This window comes from Vombatus ursinus, unplaced genomic scaffold, assembly GCF_900497805.2.
Source record: "Vombatus ursinus unplaced genomic scaffold, bare-nosed wombat genome assembly UNPS02014900.1, whole genome shotgun sequence".
NCBI classification, from domain to species: Eukaryota; Metazoa; Chordata; class Mammalia; order Diprotodontia; family Vombatidae; genus Vombatus; species Vombatus ursinus.
In genome coordinates, this window is record NW_020954678.1 from 552,533 (window position 1) to 570,347 (window position 17,815).

Genomic DNA, 17,815 nt, shown 5'->3' on the forward strand with positions numbered 1-17,815 from the left:
CACACACACACACACACACACACACACACACACACACACACGGCACTCACCACCCTGCCTAGATATTTCAGGTTAGGAGAGAGCCCTTCTTTACTGTCAATGGAGAGCCTGCCCGTGGAAATATCCCTTCCTCTTTCCCCGAGGGGACCCTAACACTTAACTAAAGAGGTGCCAATGAAGGCAAAACACCACAGGAGTCCCAGGCAGGCCATGGTGATGGGGTTAAGCAGAATTGCCTTCTCCTTATATATTTGTGCCCCACCAGTCATACACTGGTCTTGCCTTTCCCTACTTAGGGTGGGGTGGTGTCTAGAGATTCGTCTTCATCATTTCTTTTCCTCTGCACCTCTGTTATCGAGAGACCTTGGGGTGATAAGCACATGGGCCGTGTTACCCAATTTTCCTGAGCGCCTTTCCGGATGTTGCCTGGGGCCCAGCTTCACGCCACAGGAGAGCTGGCGTTGTTACTTGAGACCATAGTACCTGCTGCCCTGCTGGTTCAACCAAAGGTCCTTGGCAGGAGCCCAGCCAAAGCACCCACTGACTTCCAGCAAGACTGAACCCAGCCAGATCTCAGCGGAACTCCCAAGAGGAGGCTCACCTCCTGGAGAGCTTTCCACAGTGAAATTCAACAAGTATTTATTAAGCACATATTGTATACCAGGCACAATGCTGAGTCCTGGGGAAACAGACACAAATCAGTGTCTGTCCTCAAAGAGTTCATATTCTACTACTGGATGGATTTTGGTGTAGAGAAGTGTCTAGAGGAATGATGGGAATTCCTGATTCCCTAATGACCAGAGGAATAAGGGAAGGCATCTTGTAGGAGATGGGTGAGCTGAGCCTTGAAGGGATCTAGGGGATCTGACAGGGGAGCGGGGAGAGCATTCCAGGCCTGGAGGCCAGCTTGTGCAAAGGCCAGTAGAAGGTCATGTGTGGAGAACAGCAAGTCAGCAATTAGGCCTCAGGTAAACTGTGGGAAGGGGGCTTGGTGTGTAATCGTGGAACCAGACTGGGAAAAGTTTTCAGTGCTACGCATGAATTTGTATTTTATTCCAGTAGAAGTAGGGAGTCACTTGAGAAGGAAGGAAGGAAGGAAGGAAAGAAGGAAAGAACATTTATTAAGCACCTACTATGTGCCAGGTACTGTGCTAAGCCGTTTACAAATATCTCATTTGATCCTCACAATAACCTTGAGAGGTAGGTGCTAATATGACCCCCATTTTACAGTTGGAGAAACTGAGGTAGATGGAGGTCAAGCGACTTTCCCAAGGTCACACGGCTAGTAAATGTCTGAGGCCGAATTTGAACTCAGGTCTTCCTGTCTTCAGGCCCTGAACTCTATCCATTGGGCCATCTAGCAGCTGCCTCTTAAGGGAAATGGCATAGTCAAAACCATGCTTTATGAATATCAACTTGGCCGCAGCGTGGAGAATGAGTTGGAAAGAGGAGAGTTGGGTACAAATAGACCAATGAAAAGGCTTTTATAATATTCCAGAAATGAGATAATGATTACTCATAAGGAGAGGTAAGAAGGGAGAGTTAGGGATTCCTTCAAGACTGGGAATCTGTCTGACTCAAATCAGAAATAGGGAAAGTTAAGAGGAGGGATGGGATTAGGGAGAAAGCTAATAAGTATTGGACATCTTGAGTTTGAGTCTGAGATGACTCTAGGACATCCCAGTGGTAATGTCTGAGAGACAATTGAAGCACAGAAGAGGAATGGGAAGTAGATATATGTATTTGGGAGTCATCTCCATAGAGATGAGTTGAATTGATAGGAGCTGATTTCATCACCAAGAAAGTATGTAAAGAGGGCTCTCCCTGGAGTGCACATACACATAGGTAGTGGGAGGGGAATGATGATATTGAAAAGGGGATTGAGAAAGCTCAGTCAGACATGGAGGAGAAGAACAAAGGGAGAACAGTGTCATGAAAACAGAGAAGAGGAAGGATTTACCAACACTGTAAAATGCTGCAGAAAGGGCAAGAAAGAGGTAGATTGAGGAGAAAAATTTGGCAACGGAAAGATCATTGGTGACCTTGGAGAGAAAAGTTGCAGTTGAGTGGTGTGGTCACAAACCAGATGTTAAGGAGATTAAAGACTAATGTGGAAATATGTTTAACATGATTGTACATGTATAACCTTTGAAAAAAAAGGTTAAAAAGTAGAGACAATGAGTACAAATGGCTTTTTCCATGAGTTCGGCCATGAAGCAGAGGATAGAGGACAATGTAAAGTTAATTATAGGGTGAGAGTTCAAAATGAAACAAGGTGAGACCAGAATGAAGATGATGGACTGGGAAACCAGAGAGTGAGTAGAGTGAATGGAGACTGTGGTAAAATTGAACAGGGTCAGGAGAGGAAGACAAGGGAGGGCAGTACCCACAGGAGGGTCCAAACAGCAAGAGGCCTTTGAGAATTATGGATGAAATGGGAGAAATGGTGATCAAGGACGTGTCCATCCCTGCGTTGAGCTGTTGGGAGTGTGCAGATTGTGGGAGTCAAGGATATTGATGAACCAGGAGGAGACGTCAATCTGCAGGTTAAAGGGCATGGCTTGAGATGGAAAATAGGTCTCTGAGCCAGGTACTGAATTCCTTGAGAAAGGAAGGAGAAATGACTTGAGCGGCCTGGTAGATGACTGTCACCAAGAGCAACATGGCTGGAACGAACCCCAGAATCGCTGATCGATAGTGGTGGGTGGACAGTCTGGGAGTGGCAGGGAGATGGTAGAAGCACATGTACCTCTCCTCTTGGCCTAATGTGTGGGCAAAAGAGAGAAGATGCATAGGATACTGAAGAGAAGAACCAGGGATACAAGGGGACCCAGGTTCCTGCAATTGCAAGAAGATGGAAGGAGGAGAGAAAGAAATCTAACAAGAAGGGGGCTTTCTTAACGAAGAGAACATGCTTTCCGGAGAGTACAGCAGAAGGGGGACAGAGTAGGTTAAGGTGCAGGGGGCTAGGACTGACAGGTGACGGTACAGGTTCGGTGTGCACACCCGATGTGTCGTGGTGGCAATAGCAGTCCCGTCTTGCTCATTGATCTGCTTCCTTTTTGTTTGTTTTTCTTTTTTTAATTGTATTTTATTGATGTGTGTTGTTTGTACTTTGAATATATTTACAGATTATTTTTACTACATGAAAGTTCCCTCATTACAAAGTAAAACCATTAAGTAAAATTAACAATAGTGATACCATCTGAAAGTGCCAGTAAACATTTCACACTTGTAGCCTCCCATAATCTCTCTATTAAAAATGATCAAGACCATACAGAAACATATTCTCTCCCCATCCTATCCCCCAGACCTGTTTAAAAGAAATAAAAGAAAAGCAAATTTCTTGTTTCAAATATGCACAGTCAAGGAAAACAAATTCCCTTAGTTGATGTATACAAAAATAAAGCTATGTCTCATTCTGCACTTCAAAGTCACTCACTTCTTTGGCATGGACAGCATGTTTTATCATTGGTCCTCTGGAATCATGAATGATCATTGTATTGGTCATAATTCTTACAGCTTTCAAAGTTCATTTTTACGGTGTTGTTATTGTACAAATTATTCTCCTGGTTCTGCTCATTTCATTGTTTATCAGTTTATGAAAATCCTTAAAATTGTTCATTTTGCTAACACTGATGTTAGAGTATAAATTGTTCTGTTCCTGCTCACTTCACTCTGCCCCAGTTCATATGAATCTCTCTACCTCATTTTTTTTTTAAGGCAATTGGGGTTAAGTGACTTGCCCAGGGTCACACAGTCAGTAAGTGTCAAGTGTTTGGTCTGAGGCCGGATTTGAACTCAGGTCCTCCTGGCTTCAGGGCCGTTACTCTATCCACTGCTCCACCTAGTTGCCTCTCTTATCTCATTTTGAAATCAACATCTTAATGGTCTTCCATCATATCCATATACCACAGGGGCAGTTAGGTGGTGCAGTGGACTTGGAATCAGGAAGACATCTATCTTCATGAGTTCAAAGCTGGCCTCAGACACCTACTAGCTGTGTGACCTGGGCAAGTCACTTAACCCTGTTTACCTCAGTTTCCTCATCTGTAAAATGAGCTGGAAAAAGAAATGGCAAACCCCTCCAGTATCTCTGCCAATAAAACCCCAAATGGGGTCACGAAGAGTCAGGCAAGACTGAAAAATGACCAAACAACAAGACCAAATTTGGCCCTTCCTCAGTTATTGAACATCCTTTTAGTTTCCTACTTTTTGCCACAACAAAAAGAGCTGCTATAAATATTTTTGTACATAAAAGACCTTTTCAGCTTTCTTTGATCACTTTTGTGTGCAGGCCTAGTAGTGGTATAGCTGGGCCAAAGGACACATACTGTTTAGTAACTTTTTGTGTTTAACTCCAAATTGTTTTCCTTTAGAATGGTTGTACCCATTCACATGGGGTAGCTAGGTGGCTCAGTGGATAGAGTGCCACACCTGAGTTCAAATTTAGCTTCAGACACTTACTAGCTGTGTGACCTTGGGCAAGTCACTTAACCCTGTTTGCCTCAATTTCCTCATCTGTAAATGAGCTGGAGAAGGAAATGGCAAACCCCTCCAGTATCTTTGCCAAGAAAACCCCAAACGGGGTCACAAAGAGTCAGTTGTGACTGAACAACAACAAAACAGCACCTATTTACAGGTCTACCACCAATGTATCAATGTGCCTGTTTTCCCCTAGCCCCTTCTATATTTATTATTCCCCCCCCTTTTTTTTTGCCACTCTGATAGGTGTGAGGTAGAATCTCAGAACTGCTTTAATTTACATTTCTCTAATTAGTAGTGTGTGGCTATAAATAGCCTGAGTTTCTTCCCTTGAGAACTGTCTATTCATATCCTTAGGCCATTTATCAGTTCCAGAATGTTCTATTAGAAACACTGCAAAGATTTTTTTTCAAGTTATTTGTTTCCCTTTGAATCTTAACTTTAGGGGCAGCTAGGTGGTACAGTGGATAGAGCTCTGGCCTTGGACTCAAGAGGACCTGAGTTCAAATCTGACCTCAGACACTTACAGTGTGGCCCTGGGCAAGTCACTTAACCCTGATTGCCTTGCCAAAAAGCAAAAAAAAAACCCCAAAATCTTAACTATTTTTTATACAAAAGCTTTTTAATTTTATGTAATAAAAATGCTCCATTTTATTGTCTATGTTCCTCTTTATTCCTTGTTTAGTCATGAACTTTTCTGTCTGCAAACATCAGTCATAGTCAGACACCCTGTACCTCGACCCAACATAGTGATGTCATTCTGGTCTTCTTCCAGAACAAAGGACAACAACCAATCCATAGATCTGACAGGTCATTTTTTCCATGTTTCTCTCAATTGTTTATAATATGGCCTTTTATATCTAGGTCATGTATGCATTTGGAGGTTATGTTTGTATAAGGTGTGAGCTATTAGTTTAATTTCTACCTGAGTGCTGTCCAATTTTGCCAGCCGTTTTGGTCAAATAATGAGTCCTTAGCTCAGTAGCAACTCAGTGGATAAAGCTCTGGGCCTGGAGTCAGGAAGAGCTGAGTTCAAATCTGGCCTCAGACTCTCACTAGCTATCTGACCCTGGGCAAGTAAGTCACTGAACCTTTGTTGGCCTCTATCCACTGGAGAAGGAAATGGCAAAAACCACTGCAGTGTCTCTTCCAAGAAGACCCATGGAGAGTATTGGCATGCTCTGATCCATGGTGTCATGACAAGACTTAACAACAATAACAATCCCCATCCATCGAACACTGAATTATCACATACGTTTGCTTCTGTATATTGTGAACCTAACGTGTTCCACTGATGAACCTATTCTGTAACCAGTAGCAAATAGTTTGAATAATTAGCCCTTTGTAGTCTAGTTTGAGATCTGATCCTGCTTAGGCCCCCTTCCTTTCCATTTCTTTTCATTATTTCTCTTGAGATTCATAACCTTTTTCCCCTCCATATGAGTATAATTTTAATTTTTTCTAGCACTATAAAAGTTATCTTTTGGTAGTTTGATTGGTATGGCATTGAATAAATAAATTATTTTAGGTAGTTTTGTCATTTTTATTATATTGGCTTATCCTACCCATAAGCAATTCATATTTTCCCAGTTTTTCAGGTCTTCCTGTGTCTATAAATGTGTTTTGTAGTTGTATTTATATTAGACAGTTCTTATGCATATCTTGGGGGGGCATCGACTTTGAAGCACTTTATACATTCTGTAGTAATTTTAAATGTAATTTCTTTTTCTATCTCTTCTTGTTGGGCTTTGTTGTTTGCCAATGTCACTGTTTTTTATGTTAATGTTTTGTATGAATTTGTTTTATGTCCTGAAAGTTTGCTGAAGTTATTAATTGTTTCAATTAATATTTTTAGGGTTTTGTTGGTGGAGTCATTCTTGTTGGTACATTTTAATCACGTCCAACTCTTTGTGACTCCGTTTTGGGGTTCTCTTGGCAAAGACACTGGAAAGGTTTGCCATTTCCTTATCCAGCTCATCTGACAGATGAGGACTCTGAGGCAAACAGGGTTAAGTGACTTGCCCAGGGCCACACAGCTACTAAGTGTCTAGGGCCAGATTTAAAATCAGGAAGCTGAGTCTTCCTGATTCCAAGTTGAGTACTCTATCCATTGCACTGCCTAGCTGCCCTAATTTTTTAGTTTGTGGGTTTTTTAAGCACACCATCATATCTTATACAAAAAGTGATAATTCTGTTTCTTCTTTACCTATACTTTATCCCTCAAATTCTTTTTCTCATCCTATCCCTAGAACCAACATTTCTAGAATTGTATCAAATAGAAGTGATAACAATGGACATCATTGTATCACCTCTGACTTTACTGGGAAGGATTCTAGTTTATCTCTGTTACAAATTATAGTAACCCTTGGCTTTAGAGATAAACTACTTGTCATTTTAAGGAAAGGTCCATTTATTCCTATGTTTTCTACTATTGTCAACAAAAACGGATGTATTTTGTCAAAAGCCTTTACTGTATCTATTGATATTATCATTTGATTTTTGTTGATTTTGTTATTAATATTGTTGATTTTATGCATTTCCTAATAATCAGCCAGCTCTGAATCCCTCTCATAAATTCAACTTTGTAAGTTTTTTCCTTTAAGTGTTTGGAAGTTATGCTACTGGGTGCATATATGTTAAGTATTGAAATCAATTCATTTTCTATACTACCTTTTGACAAAATGTAGTTTCCCTTTTTATGTCTTTTAATTAAAAGCATGAATTCAATAATTCAACCGAGTATGTTATCTTTGTGATGGCTTGTTTTATTTTCTTTGCTGATATTTATTTCAAATTTTTTCATCTTTGTTCATTAGAGATACTTGTATATGGGTCTGTGTGTGTGTATATACATATTATATATATATTCACACACACATGTTTTCTGTTATGATTCTCTCTCATTTTTTCATCAAGACCATATCTGTATCATAATAATAGGAATTTAGTAGGATCCCTTTTTAAATATAATTTTTATTACATTGTGGTCAGTAAAGGATGTATATAATACTTTTGCTTTTCTGAATTTGTGAAATTTTTAATGTCCTAAGACCAGATTAATCTTTATAAACTTATCATATACAGCTGAAAATATGTATATTCTTTTTTATTTCTTTCAATAATTTCCAGAGGTTTATCAAATTTAATTTTTCTAACTTCCTGTTCAGATCTTTAACTTCTTTTTTGTTTATTTTTGGATAGATTTGTCTAGGGCATAGGGATAAATGGAGGTCTTCAATTATTATAGTTTTACTGTCTATTTCTCCTCATAATTCATTTAGTTTTTTTTTCCTTTAGGTGTTTAGAAGTTATGCCACAGAGTGCATATATGTTAAATATTGAAATCAATTCATTTTCTATCCTACCTTTTGACAAAATTTAGTTTCCCTTTTTAGGTCTTTTAATTAAGTCAATTTTTGCTGTAATTTTGTCTGAAATCATATTTTTTACCAATGTTTATGTGTGTGTGTGCTCAGGTGAAGTATAATACATTTTGCTCAGACCCCTTATTTTAATTCTGTTAGAGTCTTTATAGTTCAAGATTGTTTCTTGTAAACAACATATTGGTGGATTTTGCTTTCTATTCCATTCTCCTTACCTCTTCTATTTTATTAGTGAGCTCATCTTATTTACATTCAAAATTATAATTAATTGTTTATTTCTTTCCATTCTATTCTCATTTTTCTTCTTCTCCATACTTTTTTCTCCCTATTACTCTTTCTTTTTGCCTCCCCCCATCTCCCACTATCTTTTCTCTAAGTTTAAGGTTTGTTTTATTTATGTCTAACCCATTCCTGAACCTTCCCTCCTCCTTCTACCCCTTTTTCCATTTTCCCATTTCTGTATTCCTGTTGCGTTGAATGTATTTCTATACCAAACTCCTTGTGCACATGTATTCCACCCCTTTTAAAAAACCAGTCTAGATGAAAATGATGTTCAAGTGATACCCTGTCTCCACTCTTTCCATGTCTGAATATAAGTCAGTTTGTACAGTTGGATTATGTGCCTTGTGAACTTTGCCCATCTTTTCTCCCACTTTCTCTTGATATATCCTCTCCCTTGACAGCTAGATGGCACAGTGGATAGAGTTCTGGGCCTGATGTCAGCAAGACCTGAGGTCAAATCTGACCTCAGACACTAACTGGTGTGTGTGACCCTGGGCAAATCACTCAACCCTGTTTGCTTCAATTTTCTCATCTGTCAAATGACCTGGGAAGGAAATGGCAAACCACTCCAGGATCTTTGCCAAGACAACCCCAAATGAGGTCATGGAATACTGGGCACAACTAATTGACAGAACAACAACAAATCCTCCCCCTTTCTCTTTTTTCTTATAACATCTTCAAAACATAGCAAAACTATTTACACATCTTCTGTTACACTGACCATTTCTACGAGCTCTTTGCTTTTTGCAACCTAGGGAAAAGTAGGCTGTCTCTTAACCAGTGAAAGAATGCAATATATAATTTGTTCACTAGGTGGCACTGTACTGGAGCTGCAAACCAACCGCAGCGCCAATGCGTGTGCTCAGGCATTCTCAATGGCTGCAGGATTACCCTACTACTCATCCTCCTACGCTTGCAAGGGCTTGCAATATAGCTTGCACCACTACTCAGTCTCCCACCTCTGCTCAATAGGTTGAATAGCATTCAATAGTTCAATCCAAAATTTAGCCTAGAGGAAAATAAATGGGCTGTTACTCTAAAATATGAGCATTATGAAAACTTAGTGGCTCTTCTGTCCTGCATTTGGGGAATTTTATGCATAAGACTCACACGCAAGGGTGTGCTGGATTCATCTCTTACCCCGTTGTGAGAGCCTATTGTTAAATTTTAGCATGAATATTTACAGGTTGGAAATAGTTACATGATACAAATCCTTGATTTATTTTTTTGTTGTTGACTTCTAGACTTAAGCAAGTGATAGGAAAAAATGTTAATGCAGATTAAACCTAAAAAGTTTGTCATAGGTATATTGTTCCCCTCCACCCCAGAGAGCCAGTTGTTAAACATTGACTAGCACACACCTGAATATGATCAACTTTTCAGCGACTTTTGTTGCTCAGTTCTTTTTCAGTCGTGTCTAACTCTTTGTCAGAAGAAACCATACAAGGCCACTCTCAAGGTCTCTCTGAAGAAGTCTGGAATTGATTGCGTGCCATGGGAGACACTGGCACAGGACTGCCCAGAATGGTGTGCCCTCATCAAAGAAGGTGTTGTGCTCTCAGGGCAAAGCAGAATTGAAGTAGCTCAAAAGAAATGTGAGATGTGTAAATTTAGAGAATCCACCCCAAACGTTCATGTGAACTGCTGTGGTAGAGCATTCCAAGCTCGTACTAGTCTGATCAGCCGCAGTTGGACTCACTGTAACTTGACTCTAAATTAGTGATGTCATTTTGAGAACAAAGGACAATAACCAACCAACTCTTGGAGACCCCATTTGGGGTCTTCTTGGCAGAGATACTGGAGTGGTTTGCCATTTCCTCTCTCCAGCTCATTTTACGGATGAGGAAACTGAGGAAAACAGGGTTAAATAACTTGCCCAGGGTCACACAAGTGGTGTCTAAGGCCAAATTTGAACTTAGGTCTTCCTGACTCCAGACCTGGTGCTCTATCCACTGAACCACCTAGCTACATAGTTTATTAAAACACAGTAAAGAACTGCGAAAGAACTTTTGCATGGCAAAATGATAATTAAATTGGTTCACCCAATTATCTTCCCCAACCCTCCTCTCAGCCAGTAGTTGGGGGAAAGAATAAGGAAAGAAAGTATTGTTTGGAACCCAGCAAGATCAAGTCTGCAAAATCAGCGAAAACAGGAAAGATGCACTAGGCTGGGACCAGTTTCTGAGTCTGCTATCCTCCATGGCTGAGATTTTACAATGGTTGTCCATTCAGTCTGGTCTTTCTCAGTCTTTGCCTGTCATTGGTGTGTCTTCTCACATCAAAGCCTTGACCGTCTGTCTGTTCCAGGACCTTGGTGCCTCCTTAAAAGTTCTCTGTTCTGTTCCAATTCTGCCTTTTCATGTAGCCACTCAGGATCGAAGTCAGGAGCCAGAAGTGATAAGTACTTGGGGGTACCTTTCCCCGCCAAGAGCTCCTCCTCCCATTTCCCTGCCTCTCTGTCCCCAGAACAATGGGAGGAATGATGGATCAGAATTTCTTCAAAAACAAAGAAAGAAGAAACTTGAGGATTTGGGAAAATGTACATCCCCATACATTTTCATACCTTTCTTGTCTCATTGTTTGATTTCCTTCAAAGTTAAAAAAAAATTCTCCCTTATTATAAACTCAAAAATCATTAACAGATACAAGCATTTCAATATGAAAGAACAAAAATAGGTTATATAATAGATCGTGAACTATTACATATAGTCTGTGGTTTTAAAAGTACATATGTATTGAGTCCAAAAAGGTGGTGAGGTGTACGGGGTGTTCAAGGAGCACTAGCACATCTAGCGTGAGGCTTTTTTCAGGGCTGCTCATCCACCCTTGGTGTCTATCTGACCCTCAACTCTCACCTGTGGCTTCAAGAAGCTGTAGCATGAGCTGCAGCCACACCGTAAAACCATCCAGGCGGGCTAAACCAGGTTGAGGGTAACCGACAGCCTCAAACCCATCAGTGAGTTAGGGGGATGTCTACCCCACGCATGGGAAGACTAGCTGGCAGAATGGGCAGATGAGAACAATTTGTTCCAATGGCTACGAAGGTGGCTGATGCAGGCGCTGTGGAGTGATTAGAGCTTGGTTAGACATCAAAGATACCAACATCATCTACTGCACTCTAGGGCTATCACCAGTCATTTTGACTTTCATCCTGCCATTGGACTTCGACGACTTTGGAAGACAAAGTAAGGTTGACGACTTTGCACAGCTCTGCCTCGCTTAAATCCAATTCGCCCATGAGTCAAGACATTGCCTGTGATGTCATTGGTCCTCTTTGGAAATGAAGGACAAACCACAATAACAAGGTGGTCACAAAAACTTTATCCCCTTCTATACCTTTTATTCCCCGTGCATTAAAAAAAAATGAGCAAGAAATAGAAAGCGGTGGGTGGGTAGGGGAAGAGTGGCAAAGGCTGCAGTTACACATATGGCAAGAGGCCATTGAGCCTGGGGCCCTGGCGACTGGGCCTGGTGATGAGGGGGATGGGAGATAGAGCGCAGGAGCCTCTGGAAATGGTTTTTCTCTTTTCCTATCCACAGGGTTGTAGAATGCTGTACGCTGGTAAATATTTAACAACCAGTTCTTTTGGAATGTATGTACAACACACTCTTAAGACTTTCTTAAAGGGATACATCAAAGTCGGCGTCACCAAGAAGCTGATATTTGTTTCCATCTACGTTGTGGGTAGACATATACATCTAGGAAGTAAGGGCTGTCATATTTCTCTACCTGGAATGCAATTTCTGCCTTAAAGTGATCAGTTTACCAGCAAACTCCTTTTCTTGACCTATATCTTATTCTTTCACTCAAATCACTCTTTTGATGAACTCATCTCCTCTAATAACTCCTTGAAAAAAGCACCAGCTTACCAGGGAAGCTAAAGAGTGTCTCCAACTACTTATTGAGGATTCATAATGTTGCTCCCAGAATTAGTCATTTGTGGATTTCCCAAACTGTTTAATTAACAACTATATCTGACTTGTTATTTGTTGCTTGAAGCAAAGGCAGATTGGCAGATTTTTTTTTCTTGCTTTTTTTTTTCATTTTTTTTTTGTAATCATTATACAGACTGAGGGAAAATTGGTTTTTTTTTTCCTGGACCTTATTGTATTAAAAATAATTGTGTCCACAATTATGTACAGGGTTTTTTTTCATTAATTTTGTGTTTAATAAAATTGATTTGTGAAATACTGAAAGACTTTCTTAAATCTAGATAATCAATAAAACAATAGATGAAGCCTAGATTTATAGTATTTGCCAAATGCTCACAGTGAAAATTTAACAACTAGTCCTTGTGAGCTAGTCCAAGCTGGCTCCAGCATACCCCTGGCTGGATCCCAAGCTGCCTTCTTGCTGTCCTTGTCAAATCAAATCAAAGTTCATTTCTAGCCTACCCCTTCCATGAATCCTTCGCAGACCATACCAGCACACACTTATCTCTCTCCCTCTGTTGAGCACCTACAGAACAAAATCTGCAGTGCACATTCTAGCCCATCATTATATACTATCTGGTACTGCTCAGTAATTATTCCCTAGGGCTCCCCAGATGTGAGAAGGTCTTGGAGGACAGGGACCATGTGGCACACTTCTCCTTTACTGTGTCCAGGGTCCAGCACAGGGTTGAGCCCATAGTTGCCCCTAAGTATATACTCATTATCTCTGAATTCAATTCCCCTGGATATTCCAGGATGGAAGCCATTGAGGCAGAGGCTTGCACCTCCAGAACTTCGGTTGAACTCTCCCTCAAAGCTGGAAGGATCCCAATCTTGGTGGAAAAACCAACACCAAGGGCTCAGCTTGGTCAGAATAAGAGAGTTTGTTCCAAACCATCTGAAACTGAGCTGATGGAAAGAAGATTGAATCATGCCCATTAGAAGTGATTGCAGAGTAAACAAAGAAGGGAACAGATTACAGGAATTCTGGCTTTAGGAATTTGTCCTTGGTGGGTTAATGAAGGCAGACACAGCAGGCCAGATTCCCACATGGTAGGAGTTTGCTTCTCCTGCTGCTTTGAGCTTTAGATGTTTCTCTGCATTTGGCTGGGGCCACAGACTTAGTCGTGGCCATCTATCTACAGGTAGGTCGGTTTCCAAATATTCAGTCCAGGGGTAGCTAGGTGGCATAGTAGATAGAGTACCAGCCCTGGAGTCAGGAGGACCTGAGTTCAAATCTGGCTTCAGACACATAACACTCACTAGCTGTGTGACTTTGGGCAAGTCACTTAACCCCAATGGCCTCACCAAAAAAAAAAAAAACCCCAAAAAACAAATATTCAGTCCAGTTAAAGTGAACAAGTTACTATACTTATCAAGCACAGTATATACCCAACCGGCTTTGGGGGGACAAGAGAAGTGGAAAACACAGGTGCCTGAGAATAGGGCTTCAGGAAACTGAGTTAGGACATAGAAAACAATTTAAAAAGATGTCTCATGAATAAAGAGTTAAGCAGAATGTAATCTAGTCCCCAGGGTACTACTCAATAAGTGCTGTGGGCAGTTGGGAGGCAGATATTGTGAGTGTTGGAGAAATTAAGTAACCCACATGGCGAATTCCTCTAGCTCTCCATTATAGGCACAAATGGAGTCAAGCAGAGGCATAGGTACTGTCAGGTGTCCAGAATTTTTACTTTACAATGTATTATGTGTATAGGACATGGGATCACTCCTCAACTCACAAAGTAGACTTCCCAGATGAATCTTTCTCAAGTTCAAGATACTTTATTGGTCCTTGTCCACTCAAACCCATAGCTCATGAGCCCCCACCAATAGGTTTACTTTTATTAGTCAGCTAGAAGAAACAAGTTAAAAGCAAAGGCATTTAATGAAATAGCATAGTAAGAAAAATAGCAATAAAATCTTTCCCCCAATCAGTCTGGGGCACACTTCTCTCATAAATAAGTTCATCAATGAGAAGACTGGGTGCAATATAGGCAACACAGAGTGAGAGGCACAAACCTAGGCAACGTGTTTGGCCAGGGCACAAGGAAAAAAGGACTGATGCTTCCAGTGCTATAAGGTTGTTAATATTTAATGTCTTCTGGTTATGCATTGCACTGCTCCTACTGAACATGCTCCTTGCTGGTCTCTATCTGGTACATTGTCTCTGCCAGACAAATAGTCTTGATTGGATTTTTAGTCTCTGCTGGCTGCTGTCAGTTCCACTGGGCGTGTGACTATGGAATTTCCGTCATCTTCCTGTCTTTGGCTTCAGTTGGAGTTCTTGACTGGAGTGCTACCTCTTCCTTGTGAGAAGAAGGGGCTCTGCCATACTCTTTTAATTAAAAGCCCTGAGGTTTTCTAACCCTTTGCACATTTATCTGCAAATCAGCAGATCGGCAAAAGCTCTTCCTAGGGGGAAAATATTCTTATTTTCCTCTGAGTCTGTTCTTTTCAGATTCTTAGCTACATTGGGCTTTTCATTTCCACTGCAATTTTCTTATCATGTTTGTTGTTTTGCCCCAGGTACCAAGAACATAGTCACAGAGATATCTATGCAGAGAACTCCGTCAGAATTCATTCCATTTTTCGACTTCCACTTCCTGGTCACCAGGGCTTGGCTCTCTTAAGCTAGAGCTCTCCTTCTACCTTGGGATGGGCATTCCTTATGCCTCCCAGTTTTAATCTTTGATGGCTGAACCTCACCTAGGTCAAGTCTCTCCCAACGAACTTCTAAGGGTTCTGGGATTCAGAATCCTGAGTTTCTCAGTTCAAAAACCCTTCTTACTCTCTCATGAAAATGAGCAGATAAGAGTAGGAGAAAGTCTCAGAGATAAAACCAAGCTGAGGGATGAGGATTTTTTCCTTCCCTCAGTTTAGCCATATCCCTGCCTTTATGATGTCTAAATGGCCAAAGCCTAAAGCCCTTTCAGTTTCCTTGAGTATCGGTGAGTGGGGTTGGATTGGAGCACTCTCCATGGAGCTCAGTGTGGCATATTCTCTGACATTTTGCTTATATAATAAGGCTGTTTCCCCACATGTGGCATGGGCATATTGCTTGCTGTGTGACTTGAAGAGAGGCAAAATAGACACCTCTAGCCTCTTCTCCCCCCACCCTTTTCCAGGAAAGACTTTAATTCCTGCCAGGAGGGGAATGAGGAGGTTGGAGCCAGAAGCTTGGCAACTTTGCTCTCCTCAGAGAAAGGGGATAAGAGGCTAGCCCTTAGAAATTGTTGGTCTAGAGCAGGGGTGGGGACTCCGCGGCCTCGAGGCCACATTGGCCCTCTAGGTCCTCAAGTGCAGCCCTTTGATTGAATCCAAACTTCACAGAACAAATTCCTTTCATAAAAGGATTTGTTCTGTAAAACTTGGACTCAGTCAAAAGGCCACAGCCAAGGACCTAGAAGGCCACGTGTGGCCTTGAGGACACAGGTTCCCCAACCCTGGTCTTGGGGATATAGTTTTCAGTTAAAGTTTGTTAAACTTCTGATCACTATGCATTAATGGGGAAAGGAGAAACTCAAACTTTATAGCCAAGGATTGACTTCCTTCCCTCTAAATATCAGTTCTACAATGAAGACACAAAGGAAGTAGCAAAGATATCCGTTTATCCAAGTTGACAACAAAAAAGAAACCAGAGAAAGTATACAGAGGAGAATATACAGCGTAAAAGAGTTCTCCCACTGGGAGTGAAGAAACTCAGTTCAACCGAGAGAGATAGTCCTAGATTTCACCCAAAGGGAAAATGTCCTGAAGTCTCTAGGTGACACAGTAGATGGAGAGCCAGGCCTGGAGTCAGGAAGACCTAAGTTCAAATCTGACTTCAGACACTAGCTGCATGACCCTGGGTAAATCACTTAACCCTATTTACCTCATTTTCCTCATCTGTAAAATGAGCTGAAGAAGGAAATGGCAAATGGCTCCAATATCTTGGCCAAGAAAATTCCAAATGGGGTCATGAAAAGTCACACACAAACAAACCGACTAAATAACAATAAAAGAGAGAGGGACATGATGGAGACTTCTGGCTCCTTTCGTGTTGGCTTCTCCCCAGTCTTCTTTCCCTTCAGCAAACTGAAGTGGGGTGGGCATCATCCATCTTCTCTCTCAAAGCTGGAAACCTGAAAGTGACTGTAGACCCTGAAGAGGCTGAAGGAGTGCAAAGTCTGAGTCGCTTCTCTCTCTGCTTCTCTGGACTCTGCCCCGCCCCTCATGCAGGCATTGATCTCCATCAATGAAGAGAAAGTCCCATTCCAATGAGCTTTGGGATTTAGGGTACTCTTAAAGGGCATGTGGGTGATGCCTTGGTCCTTACAATGGGAGGTCTGGGGTCACAAGGGTGAGCCAGGAAGAGCTACCCTCCTCCCCCCTGTCTCCCCTACTACATGGAGAGTCGTTCATTCAATAAGTATTTATTAAAAGCATCTACCATACACACTTACTAGCTGTGTGGCCCTGGGCAAGTCATTTAACCCCAAATGCCTCGCAACAACAAGCAAAAAAAGCATATACTATAGGGGAAGGCATTGTCCTAGATGTTAAAACAGGAAAACCAGTCTTTCAAGTACCTTGTATCATGAGAGGTTGGCACAATGATGCCATCTTAAGTTGTCTAGGCATGTACCAAACCCCTCATTACCTTTACGTATACAGATAGGTATAAGATAATCTGAAGAAAGAACACTGGTTATGATGGAAATAACTAGGAGAGGTATCTAGAAAAAGTTGGAAGGAAACTAAGAATTCTAGGATTCTCTCCAAGATGACCTCAAGACTTTCTCTATTAGGCCCCTGGGCTGGGGCATGTCTCCCCACCCCCACTCTGAGCTTTCCTTTATGGGTTGTGTTCTCCCAATTAGAATGCAAACCCTTAACGGCAGGAAGAGGCTTTCTTTCTGCTTGTATTTGTATTCCCAGCACTTAGCCCACTGCCTGGCAAATAATAAACATTTAATAAATGCTTGTTGACTGATTGACTGAATGAAAGAAGAGCATTATGTATATATATATGTGTGTGTGTGTGTGTGTGTACATATGTATATATGTATACACACATGTGTATATAATCTCACACGTCATACATATCTACCTATATCACATTTATGGAAGGTGCTTTCCTCACTACAATCCTAAGTCAGAATAATAGTGGTAATATATTTGGGCCATCTCCAGTGACACATGTGCTCTTATCCCTGGCTAAAAAGCAGGCATGATAAGAGACTCTTAGCGGGTCCCTTGGTCCCCATGACGAGGTTGGGCGAAGCTGTGTCAGAAAATATGCGACCAAGTAGGAAGAGCCCTGTACTCAACAGTCTTAAAAGGAGAGGCTGCAGTCCCTGCCCTTCTCTCTTCCCCCTTCACTGAATGTTGCCTGGGATTCGGTTGGCTCTCTGGGATTTCCAGTAAGGAGCGACATCTCGCTCCCCCTCCCCCTTCCCCAGGATTAACGATGGAAGCTATATGCACATGGCAATGAGTAAAAGGCTTGCCTAAGTGAGCCTAAACTGCATGGATCTCAAGTTTCCATTGCACCTTCTGCTTTATGTTTCTTTACCTTAGCATAAGTGACTAAGCATTTCTGAGATAGATATTTCTAGCCATGATGGCTTGAGAGCGACAGATCCAGAATCATTTAACCAAGTGCTGGTTGCCTAGTGGAAGGTGTTTTCTGTATCAATACTCTTTGGAGAGGGGATGCCCACTGCCAGGAGGATGAACCATGCATGCCT

The 17,815-nt window shown here is 41.4% G+C and overlaps 1 protein-coding gene across 1 annotated transcript in view; it reads right to left on the bottom strand.

Moving 5' to 3' along the window:
* CTRB1 (chymotrypsinogen B1) overlaps nucleotides 1-212 on the bottom strand; it is an 8,475-nt gene extending 8,263 nt beyond the window's left edge. Inside the window, 1 exon segment of the mRNA XM_027843264.1 lies at nucleotides 149-212. Coding sequence (XP_027699065.1) covers nucleotides 149-212 — 64 coding nt within the window.
* Between the last annotated feature and the right edge of the window lie 17,603 nt (nucleotides 213-17,815).